The 22,600-nt window shown below is 36.5% G+C and overlaps 1 protein-coding gene across 6 annotated transcripts in view; it reads left to right on the top strand.

Moving 5' to 3' along the window:
• Positions 1 to 20,742, top strand: part of CDH11 (cadherin 11) — a 76,989-nt gene extending 56,247 nt beyond the window's left edge. For all 6 annotated transcript variants that reach the window (XM_072346115.1, XM_072346118.1, XM_072346114.1 and 3 more), the window contains 11 exons: positions 607 to 1,002; positions 2,341 to 2,635; positions 3,377 to 3,496; positions 3,966 to 4,133; positions 6,625 to 6,812; positions 8,271 to 8,524; positions 9,505 to 9,641; positions 9,856 to 9,977; positions 10,768 to 10,885; positions 16,587 to 16,838; positions 17,839 to 20,742. In XM_072346115.1, coding sequence (XP_072202216.1) covers positions 775 to 1,002; positions 2,341 to 2,635; positions 3,377 to 3,496; positions 3,966 to 4,133; positions 6,625 to 6,812; positions 8,271 to 8,524; positions 9,505 to 9,641; positions 9,856 to 9,977; positions 10,768 to 10,885; positions 16,587 to 16,838; positions 17,839 to 18,335 — 2,379 coding nt within the window. In that variant the 5' untranslated portion in view covers positions 607 to 774 and the 3' untranslated portion in view covers positions 18,336 to 20,742. The remainder of the gene's footprint in view (positions 1 to 606; positions 1,003 to 2,340; positions 2,636 to 3,376; positions 3,497 to 3,965; positions 4,134 to 6,624; positions 6,813 to 8,270; positions 8,525 to 9,504; positions 9,642 to 9,855; positions 9,978 to 10,767; positions 10,886 to 16,586; positions 16,839 to 17,838) is intronic.
• Positions 20,743 to 22,600: the final 1,858 nt, after the last annotated feature.

Below are 22,600 nucleotides of genomic sequence, written 5' to 3'. Positions count from 1 at the left end.
GGGCACTCAGTGCTGTTCTCTACATTTGGTGACTCGATCTTCAGATAGAGCAGAAGGGCTGCTCCAGGGACCCACATCCAAAACATATGTCCTAGTTCTGTCTCGAAACACATAGGTAGTTATTTTTGGCACGAGAATCTCTTGGTCGTTACAAGGCCTTTTTCTAGGCACATGCAGGTATATTCCATTCTTGATAAGTAAGTATCTTGGTATCTGTCTTATATCTAAATATATGGCTTAACGGCTTATATCTGAGGCTTATATCTAAGCTCCTAAGAAGGCTTAGATATAAATTAGGTATTTCTACAGTCATCTTGCATCTTGGGCTAAGCCTTTCTGAAAGGATCATTGAGAGAATATGATTATCTGTCTTTCAGCTTCTGAATGAGTGCCGTAACCAGCAACTCAGGATGTTTTACGAGGTGACAGTTAGATGTACCAAAGCACCAACAACTATGCACATTACTTAATGTTTCATAATTATTATATTATAATTGCCTTGAGATCTTCCAAGTTATCCCTGAATGTGTTTTGCTTAGTAAAGAAGTTGTTACACCTCAAAGACATAAAAGAGCTGACATTTTTCTTCATTTTGCTTTCTTTCAGGAATTAAGTTGGGAACCTGCAGAGCATTAAAGTGATGCATTCCAGGTGTGGTGGCAACGCATGTGCAGAACATTTTATCTGAAACTTTTCAGTGGCCCGAAACTTAGTAACTTCCAAGGTGGAAGGGGTATATTCTTGGATACTCCTGTGCCTACTAAATAACCAAAAATGAAGGAGGACAATTGTTTACATGCCGCTCTTATCTGCCTGGGCATGCTCTATTACAGCCATGCCATAACTACAGAAAAACTTAACCATGTACGGCCATCACTTCATGGTCACCATGAAAAAGGAAAAGAAGGACAAGTTCTGCATCGTTCAAAAAGAGGCTGGGTGTGGAATCAGTTCTTTGTTATAGAAGAGTACACGGGACCAGATCCTGTACTAGTGGGAAGGGTAAGAAGTTGTTTTTCATTCATCAGTTATTAATTCTTACTAATACCTTTATTATATGAATTGCTTTTCTTTCTTGCCATTGCTTTTCTGTTGTATTAGCTCCTTCTTCAGCACCTACTTCTTTACCTAAAATTAATCACATTATCATATCTCAATTAAGGAGCTGATCAAAAACTACCAAAATGAATACAAGTTTTTCCACTGAGCTCGGCAATCTCTGAATGAAGGCATATAGCTATCACTTAAGACCATAGCAGTCACTTGAACAGTGTGTGCTAAGAATATCCTGTTATCATTCTCAAATCTTTAAAAATCATGATTAAGACTGTAACATCTAACCCAGCAGCTCAGAACAGTGTGCTGCTCTCCCTTCATCCTTTCATTTTCAAGTGATCAGTAAAATCAAATATATGAGGGATGTGTTTAGAGAGATATATAAATCTGTGTATACCTGTGTAATTGAACATACACTGGGCAGATCTTCTGTTACCATCTTAACAGTAGCAGACTATACATATATCTATACATATATATGTATAATATACATATATATACACACACACACACACGTGTGTGTGTGTATATATATATATCCATACATACACAGATAAATGTATGTAAATAAAACAGCATATTTAATAGTTTATAGTGAGTCAGTTTTGCTGTGCTGACTGATGAATACAGAGGAGAACTGGATCAGTGACTTCAAATACTGTTCTAGCTATTCTGAGTTTTAAAACTTACAAGTGTACAATTTCTAGATGTAAACATAAAATGATTAAATACATAATTTGGCTCAATATTTCCCTCGTTCATCAAACCGAAATGTGCAATTGTTGTGAAAGTAATATAGTTCAGCAAGGATTTACTACTGATGTTATTTAGTTTGTAATAAAGAAGTTGCAATTAAAAACTAGTTGACAATCAATGGTTGCCTCATTTGTTACGTTCCATCTGTCACTTCAGTTTTTATACAGCATAATGCTCCATATTGCAGGATATGATTATTATGAAAGGTACAAAATTTTTGTAAAAATGGCTCTTCCTTCCATCTTCATTTGAATGAAAAGCTTGTTATAACTACCTTCTTCTGTATTTTCATTCTTAAATCTCAAAGCTTGGGTCTCAGTTGCACCCTATGCGTAGTAGCATGCAATTGCACAGGTAGCATTGAACACAGCACAGATGTGCTCACAGCATGGGCTTGCTCATGGATTACTGCCTGATGTACAGCAAGGTTTTTGAAAACTGAATTTTCAATGGTTTTTTTTTTGTTAACATCATAGTGAAATGTGTGCCATCTTGTTAAGGTCTGTCTGTCTGCTTCTCATTTTGTAGCTTCATTCAGATATTGATTCTGGAGATGGAAACATTAAATACATTCTCTCAGGTGAAGGAGCGGGAATCATTTTTGTTATTGATGACAAATCAGGGAACATCCATGCAACAAAGACACTGGACCGAGAGGAGAGAGCTCAGTACACTCTCACGGCACAAGCTGTAGACAGGAACACTAACAGACCTTTGGAACCACCCTCTGAATTCATTGTTAAAGTTCAAGATATCAATGACAACCCCCCTGAATTTCTTCACGAAAACTACCATGCCAATGTGCCAGAGAGATCAAATGTGGGTAAGTACTCATAAACACATCTAAATTCCTGGTCTTATGGTGGATACTGTATTGTCAGTACCTCTTGGCTTGATTTCATTGTTCTGGAATTTTCAGTGGTAGATTTTACTTCATGCTCAGTCAGTGATTTGTTCCCTTTATCTAATTAGCTGACCAAATCAAACCTTGTGCAGATACTATCATAGCTGAAGTGTCTCTAGATTGCTCTTAGAACACAGACGTTTCCTCTTGGGAAGGAATGAGAGGGTCCCCTAGAATTTATGGAGAGTGAAATCTCTGGGTTGAACATAAAGATTACTCCTTTCACTGAACTGAATGAGTTATTGCCATTCTACCTATTCAGTTTTCATCTCCTGTTGAAGCTTCTGTCTATCACAGAGACTTCTACACAATAATTTCTCAGCAACTTACTAGCAAAAACATAAAAAGAAAACTCTTTTGTTTGACTATGTAATGAAAAAAGAAATATAGTGCTATAAACTACTGAGGAAAAGAAACATAATGATATAGAATGACCGCTGACTTTGACTTCTCTATCTTCACTGTTTTGAACAAGAATCTACAACACAGTTGGTAAAAAAGACTGTAGAAGTATACTCTGTAATGGATAAATTGCTAAGTAATTTTTTTTTCATCTATCAAACCTGGCTATGCCACATGACTGGAAGTACCTCTGCATGGTTCTTATGGATACATTTGCTTCTGTTTGTATTTCTTCTGTCTTTCCCTTCCATTTTTTAGGTACATCTGTTATTCAGGTAACAGCTTCAGATGCTGATGATCCTACATATGGGAACAGTGCCAAATTGGTTTATAGTATTCTTGAAGGTCAGCCGTACTTCTCAGTGGAAGCTCAAACAGGTATTATTGACCAGTTTATTTGAGTAGGACTTCATAACTGGAATGCATTAAAATGAATGAGATATATTGATCAAGGTAGTACAGTGGCTATATCTATTGATGTATTTGAGCAAAGCTTCTTTCATTCTCTCTTGGTGTTAGTTAAGCTGTTTTACAGGTTGGTCCCCTGGCAATTGGTAGAGCTTCTGGGTACACTACACTAGAAAAATGTTTCTCTCTTTTGTGATATGTTATGATGGAAAGAAAAAAGTTTCTGTGCTGAACTGAAGTTCCTCAGGGTACTTCTGGGCTCAACTACTGAAAATACTTGGATTAGTTTGCTTGCATAGTGTGATGCACAGTATAGGGAAAAGAGACTCTGCAACATTACTGCAAATATTGCTGCATTTCAATGCATGTTAAAAAATGCAGTGTCCAATTATTCATGACGCAAATGTGAAAATTTGACTTATTTTCTTTGTATTTATAGGAATTATCCGAACTGCCCTTCCAAATATGGACAGAGAAGCTAAGGAAGAGTATCATGTGGTAATACAGGCAAAAGATATGGGAGGACACATGGGAGGCCTCTCAGGGACAACCAAAGTGACAATTACACTTACAGATGTCAATGACAACCCACCAAAGTTTCCACAAAGTAGGTAACAAACTCATTTATCACAGATACTACTACCCATGTTTGCTGACGTATTCAAAACTTCCCAAATCCTTAATTAATGGAATATCCTAGCACATATGTGAATAGATAAATATTATTTAAACACTTTTGCTAATAGCATAGAGAGCTTTTGTGTTTGAATGATTGGCTTTGTGTTGCAAAGTGAGTTGTTTGTTAAGGTCAAAAATTGATTTCAAAGATCGATTACCCCATCTTTCATTTCTAAAGGCATGTAATAGTAGAAATAAACCTACAACATGATCATGAAGGTATAGTCAGGGTTGCTCTGTTAGTGGAGAAAGAAACTCAATTTCCTGAAACAGTGAAATCTCTAATAGAAAATGCAGTGCTGCAGGTTTATTGCCTTTTCCATTTTCAAAATTAGAGTGTGGATTTGAAAGAAAGTTTGTTTTAAAAAAGCAAACAGTGTTTACTACTTTGCTCAGACCAAAGGAAGATTGAGAAGTTTTTGTGGGGAAATAGAAGGAGGTTAAAACAAAATACCACAATGTTTTGTATAGGAATAGTTTCTTCTGTGATGGGAGAGTTCTGGTATGCAGTATTCACATAGAGTGTATGCAGAAGAAAGCTCTGTTGTGTTTGGAGGAATTCTCCAAGTGGCCTCAGCTCTTGCCTTTCAGAGCTCCCAGTTCATGGCTGTTTTCAAAGAATAAATCCATTTTGTTTATTGATGAAGATGGACAAAGGAAATCTACTTTATGTTTTTAGAGCTGTATTTCTCAAGCTACATGAGCTTTCTTGTTTTTTTTGGTTGTTTCTTTTTTTTTTGACTCTTGATAGAAGTGTTGCATAATCTATTAGCAGCTCCTGATTATGCCCTTTCATGTCTTTGACAGACCTTCAAGTGAGTGAACATCATTTTCTATTTCACATAGCCTTTCATTTTCAGTGCTGATGCTTCATCCTTTACTTCTGTAAACACTCTCAGGGAATAATGTAAGGATGAAAGTTTCAACTAGGTACTCCACATGCCTTGCGTTTGCCGTGGCAATACAAACCAAATCTGGTACAGTTACATTTTGAAATTGATGGTTGAAATGTACTGCTGGTGGTCAAATAAGGTCTAATTCAGTACTTGTGCTATTTATTTTACATGTATAAAATTAATCAGGGGTGACGTTAACAGATTCAGTCCTCACAGTTGGGTGGAAATACATTAATGGACCCACACAGCTGTCCTACATCTCATGTGGGATTTGTTTTGGAGTGCAGCATATGTACCATTCCACCCCCACTCTGTTTCTCCTCTGAGCATCCATACAAACAGCTACATCCTGAGTGTGAACATCTCTCTAACAGCACCTCTGCCGGGCCTGCGGGTTCCTGGACTCTCATGCCAGAACTTAAATGATACAGCCAGTCCCTAAGTGTAAAAGTCTGTCATCATTCTTTACTATTCTAACAAGAAAGTACAGCATCCTAACAATGACAGGTTTTACATACTGCACAAATATAACAGTCCAATCATAATCTAGGACCTATTTTTGCAGAGTAAACCATCATATCATGTATTTTGCTCAGCAAAATCTAGCCACTTCACCAAGTGCAAAAATAAAAATATATATATATGTCTTGGGTAAATATTTAAATTGATCATCTGAAATGTGAACTAGAAGTTACTGAACTTTATTTATTTGCTCCTAACTTAAAATAAATCTTTATTTGGAATGCTTGAGAACAAAAGCAGGATTTGACTAGTTTATGTAAACATCAAACTGGTTTCTTTAAAATGAGTCCTCAAACCTTTAATGAATTATGTGCTTAGATTCTGGATTTTTTTGTGACTGGAGTTAATGGTCTATCTCAGTTGTATTTACGGGTAATGAGCCACGTCCCTGCCTCATGTACCTCTCTGGATGTTCCTAGAATGCAACTGTAGGAACAAAGAGCAATTGTGGAGGGGAGGAGAAACTATTTTTTCTCCTGCAGTTTTGTTGTTGTTGTTGTTGTTTTGATTTTGTTTTTTTAATTATTATTATTATTATTCATAAATGCTTATCAAGTGGCAGAAAACATTGATGTAGAATTGTAGATTTAGGATCAAGTCACATTCATTACTTAAAATCTGGAATGTTTTGGGAAGCTCCAGGAAACAAGGGTGCCTGAAGGAATAACATCTCCAATATGAATTATAACCTTGCTGTCACCATAATTTCTGCATCCTGAGTGATTGGTTGCTTTTTTAACCCCTCCCTGCACAGATAGATACACAGATGTTATGTAAAACATCAGTGAGGAGGTAATTTTATATAGATGAGATTGTGTTTTAAGATTTCACAGATCACAAACTTCTCAGAGCTCTTTATACCGTAACGTTCCTTCAGGGGATTTGAAAATGTAGAAAAGTACCATATTTGGTTGGAACTTATAAGTAAGTTAAATGAGCAAATATACAACTAGAAAGCAGACTTCATACTTGAGGCAAATGCCTGTTCTTGCCTTCCTCCAGGTGTGTACCAGATGTCTGTGTCAGAAGCAGCTGTTCCTGGAGAGGTAGTAGGAAGAGTGAAGGCCAAAGATCCAGACATTGGGGAAAACGGCTTAGTAGCTTACAGCATCATTGATGGAGATGGCATGGATATGTTTGAAATTACAACAGACTATGAGACTCAGGAAGGTGTTGTAAAGCTTAAGAAGGTGAGTAGAACTGTTATTTCAAACCCACTAAAGTGCAGTATTCTTTGTTTCTGACCAAGAATTTGGAAGTAATGCATTAACACCTAAGCTAAAATATCAGTAAATGCAGTTTCAATTAATTTTTGTCTAAAGCTGTGATTAACTCTTAATATTCCATTTCCCCATTAGCTGAATTGGAATGGAAGAAAATAACCAAGAAGAGTTACATAAAAACTGTACAGTGGATTAATTGCACAAACTAAATGAATTCATAATAAAAAGTCACGGTAAAATACAATGCCATCAGCTTCATTGTTAATGAAGTTTTGCCTAGTGCTGATAAGTAGCAGACATTCACTGTTGCTTTATGTTCAGTCCAAACAGCCTCATGCCCTATAGTTTACAATCCTCAGCTATGCATTGTCCACAGTACTGTTCTGAAGGAGTCACAGGCTATGCCAAAAGCAGCAAAACCACCAAGGTGATTTCATACATCAGCACGTCTTTAAAAGTGTTATTAACTGAATGCTAGAGTACAGTTTAGAAATCATAAATATTATTCATTATTTAAGCATTATTATTTTGCCCTCTGTGTCTTCTTAGTTCTTCATTTCTCTTGGAGATATTCAAAAGTCACAGCAGGAGATCTGGTCAGCTTCACTTCTAAGTTAGCTCTGCTCTGTGCATTGGGACAGTCTCTCACGAATAGACCCAGAGGTCTCTTTCTCCATTCAAAATTATGCTGTGCTTCAATTACAGTATTTGCTCTAGAGATGGGAATGTATGTTTTGTGTACTATAAAATGTGGGCTTACTATCACTGCCTGCATTCCATCTGTGTTCTGAGTCTGCTTGGTGAATCGTGCTTAGCAGCTGTTTCTCAGATATTTAGAGGCATGACCATTTTGAGGCTACCAATAATACAACACAGCAGCCATTTCACATTGATGACAGTGCAGCTCTGCTGTGACATGTATCAGGCTCTCTAAAAGGAATTATGGACTATTATTTCACCACCTCTTTATAAGTGATATGAAGTCTATGGACAGAAAAAATAGACAGAACAACATAACTTCTCTTTTTTGCATATCCATATTTAAAGAACGCCTGCCAGCTTGGGATAGACCAAGCCTGTAGGAAATCCTGTCCTAACCATCCCTCTTCTGTGCTATGCAGAATGCTACATGAAGAAATAGTTATTTTTCCCAGTAAAGATCATTTCCTGAATGATGCAGGAAGGAAAGAGCAAGATAAGGGTTCTATCTTGGTGTTTTCAGTACCTTCATATGCTGCTCCATACATAGAATGTAGCTCCTTCTATTTAAGTCTTTTTGTTTTTAAATACACACATTTCAGTCCAAGCTTGTTGACAGATATGCTCACATCTGTTGTATGTTATTGAATACTAGGGGACTGTTCACTGCTTTTACACGTTCCAGTTTGACTATGTTCAATGACTATGTTACCTTGTTTCTCTCAGGTCTTGGATTTTGAAACCAAAAAGTCCTACAGCCTGAAGGTAGAGGCAGCCAACGTGCATATTGATCCCAAGTTCATCAGCAATGGGCCATTCAAGGATACAGTAACAGTGAAGATTACAGTGGAAGATGCTGATGAGCCGCCTGTGTTTCTAAAACCAAGTTATATTTTTGAAGTACAAGAAAATGCAGCATCTGGTACTGTGGTTGGAAAAGTACATGCCAAAGACCCCGATGCTGCAAACAGTGCTATAAGGTATGTTCCGTTAGAGCAGGGTGTTTCTTTCTAGGCATTTTAAGCTTTTAGAATTGTTATGCAAATTACTATGGTAGCATAATAGACCTAGGACAGTAATATTCTAAATCTACTCAGAATATTAGTAACTGTAACCATACAGGTACTATTCTCAAGTCCATAGCATGAAGAAATACCTACCATTGCTCTATCTACCTAAAGTATGCATAACAACATCTGAGTTAGACTGTGTTCTGTGCTGTATTTTCTTTAATAAAATATCCTCTGCTATTATCACAATTTTTTCTTTTCTCAGAAAATAGCATTCTGGGCAGCAGATTATGGCCCACATTGGGTAATTGTAAAGGATTAATTTCTAAAAGCAAGTATACAAGTATACAAACATAACTTTCTACAGTTATATTAGGTAGTCTTCTATTACTGTATCTTTATCATGTTCTCAGCGTATCTTAAATTGTAGAACGCTTTTGTGGGTATAAGTAGCACTTGTAAGAATTGCATGGTAAATATATAAGAATCAGGGGTGTACAACTATGAAACTGTTGTAGATAATAGATATTAATAATCTGGTGTGCTCAATTAACACCGAGTAATCCAAAGAGCAGCAGATATACTTAAAAGATCTTTGATTAATGTGGAGCAGATAAAAACATAAAAATCTCAGTAGATATTTAAGTAAATATCTCAGAGGGTATTTTTGTCATGTTTTGTAAAAGAAGAACATAATATTTTGGTGCTTTAGTACAGAGAGTTCCAAGAACAATAATCTCCATTCACTGAAGGCATACTGGCATAAGATTTTTTTCTAAACATAGAATTGAACATAGTAAACCTCTTTTTAAAAGAACCACATAGCTTCCCATTGGTAATAGGGTAGAGCTTGCAATTACTTAAAAATGACAATGTTATAAAATAAATTTGAATGCATGAAGCTGCAAAGTCTTTTTGTTGTCTGATTACTCACTTTCAATCCTCTTTAGGTACTCAATTGATCGTCACACTGACCTTGAAAGATATTTTACTATTAATGCAGATGATGGCAATATCAAGACAATGAAAGCTTTGGATAGGGAAGAAATTGCTTGGCATAATATTTCTGTATTTGCTGTTGAAGTCCGTAAGTATTTCACAGAGTTCTTATATAATCAATGCTATACATTCTGTAGTCTTACACTTGTCACAGCTTGGTACGCTGCAATAAATCCCAGTAGAAATACTTAAGGCTATTTCCTCTTTACTTGTACTTGGCTCTTAGAGTTCTTGCTGGGATTTTGTTTGTTTCAAGGGGTGTTCCCTCTTCCATTTCATTCTGATTTTGCTAATTCCCATAGACAAGCAACACCAGGAAGCCAAAGTTCCAGTTGCCATTAAGGTTGTTGATGTCAATGACAATGCTCCAAAATTTGCAGCAGCCTACGAAGCGTTTGTCTGTGAGAATGCTCGAAGCAATCAGGTATGCCTGTGCTCTTCACCCTCCCTGCACATCAATTTCCTACTTTTTAGTGTTTAGCCCAGTTTTGCATTGGCAGCTCAAATAAACATGAATAACTAAACATATTTTTTTTAAATGTTGGCCAAAATATGTAGAACAAACTGTAAGGCAATTTCCTTTGTTTTTATTTTGAACAGTTAGCAATAGAGTGTTTTGTATTTTGTACGTGACTGGTGTGGGCTGTGGGTATCCACCAGTAACGAAGCTGCTTGGGAATAACTCTTCCAGTTGAGAGCATGTTTCAGATACTAAGAAATACTCAACATCTTCTAGGGGTCACATTATGCTGCTTAAGGGGAGTTTGCCTAAAGATTTCTCCCTGAAGAAAAAGAATAGTGTCAGATGGAAATATATACACTCTCTATACACTGTCTGCACTTCTGGAGTTAGTGTAGCAGTTTGGGAGATACATTGTGCTAGCTCAGTGTGAGCTGCTGAAGTTTCTGCTGACTTTTATTTAGCTTCCTAATATAATGTTGGCAAAGATTTGTATATAAGAATGTGTGGGTAGGTGTATACTTTTACATCTATAAATGTAAAATTTAATACCAAATAAAGATTCAATTCCAGATTTTAGTAAGTGTGAACTATGTTTATAATTAACATGTATTTATTGAGATGCTTTGAAGTTTTCAGCTATATCATTTGACTTTCAAAGTTCTAAGTATTCAAATGATTTTTCAGAATGCTATCTATATGTGGTGCATCCAGAGAAGGAGCTGTTTGCTTACAGACTACTTTTCTTTTACAGCAATTTATTACAATTAGTGCTGATGACAAAGATGACGCAGCCAATGGACCAAGATTTATCTTCAGTTTACCACCCGAAATCATTCATAATCCAAATTTTACACTCAGAGACAACAGAGGTTGGTATGCATGCTTCCTTTATGATAATGTTCAAAGCAAAACTAATGGCTAACTTAATGTCATACAAAAGCATTTTCATTACTTTTGACAGAGTGCCTATTTTCTAGAGATTTAGAGTAGAAGGAAGACGAAATACAGCTCAAATATGGGGATGTTCTTAGAATATTGCAATGCTTATTAACTCACTTTCATTTTCCCGAATACATATTAAATAATAGTGCCCTGCATGTAAATCCACAGCCTCTTAATTTCCCATTAAGAAGGTAAAAAGCATTGACAAAATTGTTTGCTAAATGTGAACGGCAAGTCTCTTTGACTTAAACAAAACCTACCTGGTAAGCTAGAATTAGTGGAGGAATACATCCATCGTCTAACACTGCTTGCAAAACTTTGGGCCACAAGAGAATACAGTCTAGGGTCTAATGGAATAAAGTCAGTACAAAACCAACTTACTGTAGAAAATTATTGCCTTGAAATGGAAATCCAGAGTGACTGCATCTCAGCATATGGGTATCACGATCCCTTTGCCAATTTTCTGTTAATGAGGAATTCTTGCAATGAAGTACTGCAGTCACAATGAGTACAATAAGAGGTAAGGAATTCGTTCAGAGGGGAAAAAAAAAAAGGCATAGATGAAAGCCAGGATCTATTTGATCTTCTAACACGGTAACATCATTGAACCTAACATGCCAAAGGCTGAGGAAGCCAGAGTCCAAAAAAAAGAGAAGAGAGAAAGGGAAAATACAAACTCAGCCATAATAAATATTTATTATATTTACTTAATGGTAATCAGTATGACATTCACATTCAATGTTCATTTGCTTTTTTCCTGAATCAGGAAAAAAAATACAGGTTCAGTGCCTAAGAAATTAGTTTGAATTAGCAAAATTTAACATATGAAGGATACTCAACTCTTTTTTGAACTGTTGTACTCAGCTGAACTGGCTTAAATAATGAATCCAAAGGATTCAATCTAGACTGCCAGAAATACAAAAGGCAACATGACGAGCAAAAACTTATTTTGCCCAAGTACTTAGTTCTGGCCTGCTTTCTACCTCTATAGAAACCTGAAGTGAGGGCATTTGTCATCACAGTTCCAAAACAAAAACTCCGTAATTCTTGGAGGATCAAAGTAATATTGTTGCCTAGTGCTCGACACTTGTACACACATAAGCAATGCGTAAAGGATCCAGTGGAGAGGATATATTTATTCTCTTTAATGTAGCAAAACACAATTTCTGAAAAATTGATGAATGTATTTTTAGAGAAGTAAATAAAAATGAATTATTTACTTGAGAGCCCAAGGCCAAATTTCTCCTTAAGAGATAATTTATGGTCATCACGCCAAACTGAAAGTGTTTTGGAGTATTTAATCTAAGAGAGAATGCATAGGTCAGAATTGAGGTGCTCTGATACAGCTACAGGCAAATGAAATTGTGGTCTTACTTCAGACAGCTCCATTAATCCTTCATTTCCACATGCAGCAAATTAATTTTATTGTTTTAATGGCAAAGTTAGTCCAGATAAAAATGTTCTTCAGTGGAAACAGTGTTGTATGTTAAATGCAGAGGCTGACAATTGTGCAAAAGGTTGTTTAAACAACGTGATACTTAAGACCAAATATTAGTGTATAATTCTGTAACTAGAAAATAAGTAGAAGAAATCCATTCACTCACAGCCAGTCTTTTCATCATTTTTGTATAATCTTTATTGATTACATGTTGTTAATTTAACTATTTCTGTATTTTGTTTTGATTTATTTTTAATATAAGATATGATAGAGTTAAATTCTACGTACTTCCATATAAAGAAGTTTTCAGAGAGAGCATGTTACTATTTGCAAGTGAAATAATTTACATGATCATTTAAAGTTTCTTTATTCATTTGTAAATCTGAGCAGCTACATAGCATGCCATCACTTTCAGAGCGAATTACTGGTTTCAGATAAAAATGGCTTTATTAACTGTGGAGAACAGTTAATGAAAACTCCAACGTTTGGGACTATTACAGAACTTTAAAGTGAATACAGTCCTGTAATTATCATTTAATAGAGTTTCTTTCTACCAGCCTCTAAAAGTAATCACATATTGTAGTAATCCAAAAAAGTAATCACATCCCACATCCTATTAATAGCCTACTGTGTTAGCAACTTTTTCAACTGAGACTATCTTCCATAGAAAACATGAGATAATGGCTTATCACATGCTGTGATAAAACACCAAATTACTTTTGCACTGTTTACTTACATTACACCACATAAATAAACAGTACTGTGTTAGCCTGGGCCCTGTTCAGTTTCAATCCCATTGAAGTCAGCTTCAAAAGAGCAGCAGAGGCTCATGACACTTCACAACAGAGAGTTGGATTGTTAACAGATAGATTTCCAGCTTTAAATCCTGCTCTGTCCTCAAATGAAATGCCCTTTACTTGGGCTCACCTTTTATGAGTCCGGCACACAGCCAATACTGCAGGAAATAATGCAGTCACCCTGCTATTGCACTCTGCACAAGGATGCATTATACTACACAAAACTCAAGTGTAGCAGTGTTTTCAAATATGCCAGACAGAGCTTTATGAAGACTGGAATTACGTTTGTAAGTCAGTCCACTAAAATCAGTGACTAAAATTCATTTTTTCTATATGAAAACACTCTCTTGCACTCAACCTTTTAATCAGGAGATTTGGAAGCATATGAACAGTAAAATACAGGCTTTTGCCATGGATTCTCCATAGCACTTACCAGTACTTGGTAATGATTTCAGACACTTGGACACCTGGAATTGTTCATCCCCTGAAAGCTAAACTGTATTTACATTTATGTAGAGGAAAAACAGGGAAAGCATCAAAGAAATCACCAGAAAACAGAGAATCAAAAATCAGAAAAATCAACTGTAAAGATCTTCATGGTACAATGCAACTTTAACTTTTAATTGGAAAGATTTCATAGAGAGCTCATGCAATCTTCGCTTAAAGCAACTTTGGATATTGGAAATCACAGGCAATAATAGCTGAAAAATGAGAGTATGTGTATTTTTCTGGATGGCATTAAGATGAATATTTTCTTGCTTTTGTCTTTGTGTTCTTTAAGACTGACAGCCTGGTAGCTCCTATATGTGTTAAGTAATAGTTTTAAGCCAGTACTGACATTTAGCTTCTGTTTCTTGGCTTAAAAAATGCCATTATACATGGATTATAGTTATACTCCTGGGACTTGAAAATGATGAAAAATCAAGGATGAGAATATTAGCTAGGATTACATGTTATCTTTTATCCAGGTAAAGGAGGTTTTTGTTTTTCCCTTGTGGATATTATGTCCCTTCTAAATGTGAGAATTGAACTGGAAAAGAAACAAAAATGATGCGGTAATTCTTTTTCAACTTTAAATTGGATTTTAATTTTAAAAAAAATGGCAGTGAACTAGACATCACCCATTGGGTCACATTCAGCCTTAGTAAAATTGCAGTTGACCACAGTGGAGCTGGCCATACTTCATAACTGAATAATCTAATGTCCTTTTCTAATAGGAATACTATATAAACACAATCGTGTTTATATCAAATTGTTGTAAGCCCATTAATTTAATGTCCAAAAATAAGATGCCTGTCACACAAACATTGATATCGCTAAGGTTCTCAAAGTGTGACACAAAACCTGGACTAATGTTTAGAAGGGTAAAATAACTATGAAAAGAGACAAAAGGGCACCTCCAGAAAGCAGAAGTAAGTGATAAATAATCAGATCTTTATGAGCTTCTCTAGCCTCAGCAAATAGGACCAACAAGTAAAGGAGAAGTTAGTAGGTTTTCTCCTACCTGCATACTATTGTAACCAGTCTGGGCATCGATCACGCTGGGCCTGGAAGGAGAGGCAAAGACATTAAGGAGCAGATTAACTTATTCTTATTAACTTATTATATATATATATATATATATATATATATATTTTTTTTTTTTTTTTTTTTTTTTTGCTGTGATCTTCAGAGTTTTATCTAGTAGTGGAGTTTCAGTAAGAAGGGCCCCAGTACAGGTATTCTTCTCATCCCATAAATTGATCTGTGTCCACCAAATCTGGGAACTATTTCAGACCTTCTCCCGCTTCAAGGCTACTTTCTGCAAAGGTGGTTAAAACAGGACAAGGATACTTAATTTTTAGTATAATTTATTCACAGATTTTCATGGAAAAAAACAGTGATTAGATCATTAAAAAGAGGTTCTATGTTTTGCATTATTAAATTCTTGAAATTATGCTGACTCTTCAACAGGAAAATGATTAATCTTCTGCAGTACCTCAAGGCAGCAGTAAAATGGAGGAGAACAGCCCTCCATTAGTAGATAAAAGGACCTTTCTTTTCTCTCTTTTCTTTTTTGTTCAATAGTGGATAATCCATTCTGAAAACAGAAAAGGTTGTGCAAAGTAAATCTTTATCATAAACTAGTTTTTGAAGGTCTGAAAGCCACAGATATGGTTGTTTCACTTTACTTACTTATTTCAGGATGTTTACAAATTTATAAACTTCGGTCCAGTCTAAAAGCTTAAAGACAATAAGTACAAATAAAGAAATGCTGTTCATGTTTCCTTGCCTTTGTCTGGTCAGGTTGGGAGCAGGAAGCACTGGCTGTCTCATTCCAGTGTTTCATTTCACACACTTGCCTTTCAAATGCTCTTGCTCCAGGGACAATGAAGGACTATCCAAAGTGACCTCTGTGCTGAGAGAGCAGCCTGGTTTCCATGCTCTGGACCAGGAGGCCCAAGGCATGCAGCTTCTCAGAGAAAAAAAAATGGAAATAGTATTAGTGTGAGTGCTACCTTAACTCCTGTGTTATGGGCACATAAGTAATTGTGTGTGCCAGGAGAATGTGTGTATGTGATCAAGTTGTCTGAATTCTGGCTTTGGATGAAAAAAACTGCTAATACACAGCAAGTGTTGACTAACTTCTTTATCTTGATGGGAGTCTCCTTAACAAGTCAAGTTTGTGTCTTCCATTCCTGTAGATCTGGCATCAAGAACAATAAGTCAGGGATTTGCTTTCTTCCCTTCCACCAGAGGTTTTAATTCTGGAGAGAGCCTAGAACTTGCACAGAGAGCAGCGCCAACGCCCAGTCATTCTAGCAGTTGATGAAGTGTTGTGAATATCCCAGAAAGTTAGCGAGGTGCTGAAGATACTGTCATTATCTATGATAATGATTTGTAGAACAGGCTTTCAAAAACATATGTACTTTTTAGTATTTACAGTTAATGTATCAGATTGCCTTAGCTGGTATATCTAATATTCAGCTGTTTATATGATGTCTGTTTCATAATCATAAACATCATAAGTTGCAAAGTCATTGCTTTGTTTACTGTGACCATATTGCCTTATGGTGTTTAAGTAATTTGTGAACTCACATATGAGGGCTGCTAAGATTCTTTGAAAAGAGAATGAACGATATGTATGCAAATCAGTATTACCAAAGAGAGCTAGATGTTGTGTTCCTAATCACCCTAAAATAATTAAAATGTATTGTACTACTGTGCAAATTAAACACAGGACTGTAATGTTTTGGGGTCATTATGAAGGTGATCCATCGTACTGGTTGTTTTTACATGCTAAACCACCCCAAACTTCAGAGCCATTGCAGTAAAATATATTTTTTCCATGTTTACTAAGGGGGATGGATGACTTTGAGAAAAAAGTGATGACTATCTCTCTTCTTTAAACAGATAATACTGCAAGCGTTCTTGTTAGACGTGAAGGATTCAGTCGTCAAAAGCAAGATTTATACCTTCTTCCTATTGTAATAAGTGATGGAGGGCTTCCCCCTATGAGCAGCACCAACACCCTGACCATCCGAGTCTGCGGCTGTGACAGCAACGGCTCCTTGCTTTCCTGTAATGCTGAAGCCTACATCCTCAATGCGGGATTAAGCACTGGAGCTTTAATTGCCATTCTTGCCTGCATTGTGATTTTGCTTGGTAAAGCAGTTACTTACTTATTCTACAGTTATTTGTATTTAAAAGTTAAGCTTTCCTTTCATTCCAAGACGTATGTATCAATCTTAATTTCTAAGCATGTATTCTAATAGGTGGTACTAATCTGCCAGGCTGAAACGCAGTATATGATGACTGCAATAGCAGACACGAGTGAATATGTCTGGATGTGCTCGAGGAATGTCCTTTTGTGGCCCAGTATCAGTTAATCAGGAGCACTGTTTAAAGGAGGTCACGACATACAGTTTTAAGTTTTGTGATCTTCCCTGGATGACAAGTTCCTTATTGAGGTCAGCCAGGATTAATGGCTCCTGCCAGCTATTTCCTTCCAGCTTCCCTTGTGTTGAAGACAAATGAAGGGCTTGGAAGATTTGCTTTTAAGAAATTGCTATAAAGCATTTCCTGATGATTTGAAAATATTTATATAAAATGTTTTAATTTGCTCCTACCATTTAACGGCCATTATTTTCTTACATATTTAAGTTATTTTAAAGAAATCTGCAGTGAGAAGGAACACATCAGTAAAGATGTGTTTTGAGTTGTTGCTTCAGAACAATTCCATTTTCATGGAAATGTCCAGAACATGAAACTGGAATTTAGCTTTGGGCATACAGGAGAGAGGAGACATTCATCCTGTTCTGCTGCAAGCAGACATGTGATTGGACCACTCAGAGGCAGTGCTGCAGCAGTCACACAGCACTAGGGGCCCACAAATCCTTTTCTTGAATTAAAGTTATGTAGTAATGAACAATTAGCATGAGCAATGGCATTCAGCCCAAAGAGAAAGCTTCGAATCATTATGTTCAACTCTGTGTACAAACATCATAGCTTTTACTTAGCTGGGTATGCTAAAAGTGCAGATGCTAGCAAAAATGCATGCTGAACTGGAACATAAAAGCTAAGATTTCAATGAATGCAATAATCTGTTTTTAGAGCAGTTTCTGTTCAAGAATGCAGTCTAACTTTTCTTTTTCGCCCCCTGTAGTCATTGTAGTGTTGTTTGTAACACTGAAAAGGCAGAAGAAAGAACCTCTGATTGTTTTTGAAGAAGAAGATGTCCGTGAGAACATTATTACTTACGATGACGAAGGAGGAGGAGAGGAAGATACTGAAGCTTTTGACATAGCTACTTTGCAGAACCCCGATGGCATCAATGGATTTATTCCTCGTAAAGACATAAAACCCGAGTATCAGTATATGCCAAGACCGGGGCTTCGACCAGCTCCCAACAGTGTTGATGTTGATGATTTCATCAACACAAGAATACAAGAGGCTGATAACGATCCAACCGCTCCTCCATATGACTCTATTCAGATCTATGGCTATGAAGGAAGAGGCTCAGTGGCTGGTTCACTTAGCTCATTAGAGTCAGCGACAACAGATTCTGATTTGGACTACGACTATCTACAAAACTGGGGACCTCGATTTAAGAAACTTGCAGACTTGTATGGCTCCAAAGACACTTTCGATGATGATTCTTAACAATAAAGTTTAATATTTGGCCTTAAGAACTGTGTCCAATGTTCTGAAGAATCCAGAAGAAATGTAAGCAGGTATTTTTTTAAAAATCAAGAAAAGTCTCATTTAAACATTTGACAGAAGGGATTCCTTTGATAAAAAAGGACATAAAAGTGGTAAATACTGTGAAGTACCTTTTCCTACAGAAGGCAAATACAGAAGTTGGCTGCCAACTTCACTAGAGGAAAAAACCCACTTAAGAGTTACAGAATATTTAAATGAAGGAAAATGCTAAAAGTGAACCTACAAATAAGGGAAATCTTTTATGTGTTATGAACATCTAAATCTTTTATGTCAAAGAAGCTTCCACAAATTAGAAAAGTTAACAGTTCTGAGCTGTAATTTCGCCTTAAACTATGGACACTCTATATGGTAGTGCATTTTTAAACTTGAAATATATAATATTCAGCCAGCTTAAACCCATATGATGTATGTACAGTACAATGTACAATTATTATGTCTCTTGAGCATCAAACTTGTTACAGCTGATTCTTGTAAATCTTTTTGCTTATACTTTCATCTTGAACTAATACGTGCCAGATATAAAAACTCTGTCTTGTTGCAGTGGGAGGCGCCCTATTTCTATGTCATTTTTAATGTATCTATTTGTACAATTTTAAAATTCTTATTTTAGTATACATACAAATATCAGTATTCTGACATGTAAGAAATGTTACAGCATCACACTTATATTTTATGAACATTGTACTGTTGCTTTAATATGTGCTTCAATATAAGAAGCAGACTTTGAAATAAACTGATTCTTTTTTTAATTCTTGTTCTGGTTATTAAGCATATAAGAACAAAACATAGTGTTTCTAATGTCCCATTTATAGTTCTGACTAATTTACTACAGTTGTGACCTTTTAATAGCCTTATTTATTATGTGTTTGTAGTTGGTTTGTTGCCTTGTTAAGTGATTATTTAAGAATCAAGTACATTTTAAAAATGTTTTTTAGATTTAAAAAAAAGAAAATGTAACGTCTGGTGAACATTTTGTACCCCCTATCTACAGCTTGTGGCTGCTCCCAGAACACAGTAAGAATCTTCCTATAATACTGCTGTGTTTTCTGGATTAAATTAAGTGTAATACTTTTACATATGTCCCATGTAATATGCATTTATCTTATATCTTAGAAATTCCAGAGGTTTCAGAACCGACTTTATAAGTGGACGGGAGTACTCTGTGCTTACAGCTTACTCCAGGCTTGTGATTTCCCTGTCTGTGCTACGCTGCGGGTTTTAGAGACTGAAATCTGACCCCATTTAGCTATAAGTTCCCTAAAGACTGTTCTACCTGACAATTACCTTACCTGAGTATTAATTAAGATTCTGGCACTTACTTTTGTTTTACTTTATTTTTCATTTATCGCAGTAGAATAGAATCATCCACTGATAGGAAGGCGTTTTAATTTGTGATGGCAGAAGTGCGGAGTGCTTTCAGAGTCGTTCTTTGTAATGTATGTTTTTAATCGAAAAATGATCTATAACTTTTTTTTATATTAGTTCAGAACGAGCAAGGGATTGGAATACGTTCCGTGCATCCACATTTTCAGCATCTGTGTACAGCTGTAGTTCTCCTAAATTTAATGTAGTTTGCTGTTTAGGGTCAGAGATCAGCAGCTGCAATATGGGAAGAGGCAATAAATAGAAGCGATATCCATTTTTCTACTGTTCATTTTACAGACCCCGTCCTTCATTTGCAGTCAGGTACCCACCTGCTTGATCTGAGAGGAAATCTGATCTGTTGGTGTATTGCTTTTCTGAAGACCCCCATGTATGTAGTTAGATTAAAATTTAACTCATTAAAATTATGAATGACATTTCAGCTCTATAATCACAAAATATTCACTTCTCCCATTATATCCCTATGTTTTATAAGGCAGAATTTGCTCAATCAGCAGATTTGCTCTATAATGTTTATTGTTATATTTCACTTTATTATAGCTGTATGCATTCTATATAATTCTATAGTTTATTATTAACTTGGTTCAAATTTCTTTGGTTGTTGATTTTTCTCTGTTTATAATCCAAAGAATATTTTGCTAGATTTGCACATTTCTCCATTTTAAATTTAAATGAATATTAAAAAATGAAATGAGTCTCAATTTACAAATCAACAAATGGAAATAAAGTTAAAAAGAAAAACAAGAAGTCATTTGTAGGACTCCATCCTCATTGATGCTGTCTGGTTTTGTTTCGCTATTGAGCAACTTTTAGAATTAATAACTGCATTTTCTACGTTTTTATGTTTGATTTTTAAGAAGGACATTGTCAACTACGTTTTTTAAGTTTCAAATGCTTTGAGTTTTAGTCTCTATTGTTTGTAGCACTCTCGTAGATGCTTGGAAATAAATTTTCTTTCCCTGCCGGTTTTGTCCTTTTTCATTTGATTATTTTTGCCTTTCCCAGTGAATATGCAATTACGATAGTGCTTTATTGAGTTAGTCTTGCTAATCTCAGCCAACACTACCTCTGAAATGCTGGGAATTATACTCATTAGGTATCATCTGCAGCACCCCAATGAACGGTGTGTTTTGGCACAGATACAGAACATCTATTTGTGTTAAACTTCACAGCAGTGGTCACTGGAGTCTCATGCTCATAATGTGAGTGTAAAAATCTGCCCAGCACAGCAGTACTGCGTTACCCCCAACACAAACTGGAGAGGAATGTGAGCTGGGGCTGTAGTTTGTGCCAGCGCTTCCAAATACCTGAGGAACCTGGGAAGGGATTTCACCTGCAGGTGCTGCTTTGGGGGCAGTCTCTCTCGCTCTCTGATTGAGCTTCACATCCCTGGAAGGCAACAGAAAGATTCATTAAAACTTCACTGGGTTTGAAGGCAAACCATAATTAATAGGAGGATCATCACAGCTCTGAAGCAGGTAAGTTAAGGGATCCTAGCAAGTGCAGGTGATGCTTCAGCCATTTTTTCTCTCTTGTACGTTCTGCTCACAGCATCATTTAGGGATGGAAGAGTAGGGGAGACAAGAAAATTCTTCCAAGTACTTTCAGTGAATGGAGTATGTGTATGTGCTTTTGCTGGCAAAAATACTCACCTCCTTGTCTAGCTGCTTGTCACCTGGAAATCTTCCATTCGAAGAGGGCTGTTGTGTCCCCTTTCTCACATATATCCACACTGTAAACATACACAATTTTTCTCATCACTAGCAAAAAGCAATTAGGTATGCTGGTTCAGTGCTGGTTGCTAAGGGAACTCTCAAAACCTAAACTGATAAGGGAGGGAAGAGTTTGTTTGGGGTTTTTGAGTTCTCTCTGTCATGTTGCTGCCAATATGTCAAGCAGGTTTTGATACCATGTCAAAGGGTACAAGCTTGTAAGCTTGACACCAACATTTACATCATGCACGATCATGCCTCAGAAACTGATATGACCACAGATGAGAAAAGATTTTAAATAATTTACATGTTTTCTTGGCTCCACACTGTTGACTGACAAAATAAAACACTCAGTTTTACTATGTTGTTGCTGATAAGCCTACTGAAACAGTGAAGAATGGGACCTTAAATCTGGCTCACAAAGACACAGCCTTAGCTTCCAGGGACCTGAAAGCCTGGAATTCTTTCATGCCTTACCTATCCCAGCAGAATTCTCAGAGTTATGTTTCATTTTAATTGAAAAACACATTAAATAAAAATCTTTGCAAGTTTCCATATTGATGAGGAGGTGGCTACAGAGGTACTGAATTCAGAGCTGAACAGTCAGCACCAGAATCACATTCTGCATTAAAACAACAACAATAATAAATGGCTTATGTAAGGCAATCAGTGAGGTTGATAATATTAGCTAGCTGCTAGACTCTGGAGTTTTTCTGCTATTATCTAGACTATCTGATGGACTTACCTCTTGGTGCCTTAATCCAACATGGAGAACAGCCTGGCTTTTGGATCTCAGGGTGATGTCTTCAGCTTGTGCAAGTGGCCTACTAGTCATTAATCATAGAATCACAGAATGACCTGGGTTGGAAGGGACCTCAAGGATCATGTAGTTCCAACCCCCCTGCCTAGCAGGGCCACCAAACATACACCTTTACTAGATCAGGTTGCCCAGGGCCCCATCCAACCTGGCCTTGAACACCTCCAAGGACGGGGCATCCACAACCTCCCTGGGCAGCCTCATAGGACCCCAATAAACCGCAATAATGCCTCATAGAACCCCCATAGGACCCCATGGGACCTCAATATAGCCTCATAGGACCCCAATGGGAC

This window comes from Excalfactoria chinensis, chromosome 11 (genome assembly GCF_039878825.1).
Source record: "Excalfactoria chinensis isolate bCotChi1 chromosome 11, bCotChi1.hap2, whole genome shotgun sequence".
NCBI lineage: Eukaryota > Metazoa > Chordata > Aves > Galliformes > Phasianidae > Excalfactoria > Excalfactoria chinensis.
This window is presented reverse-complemented; position numbering and strand designations above follow the sequence as displayed.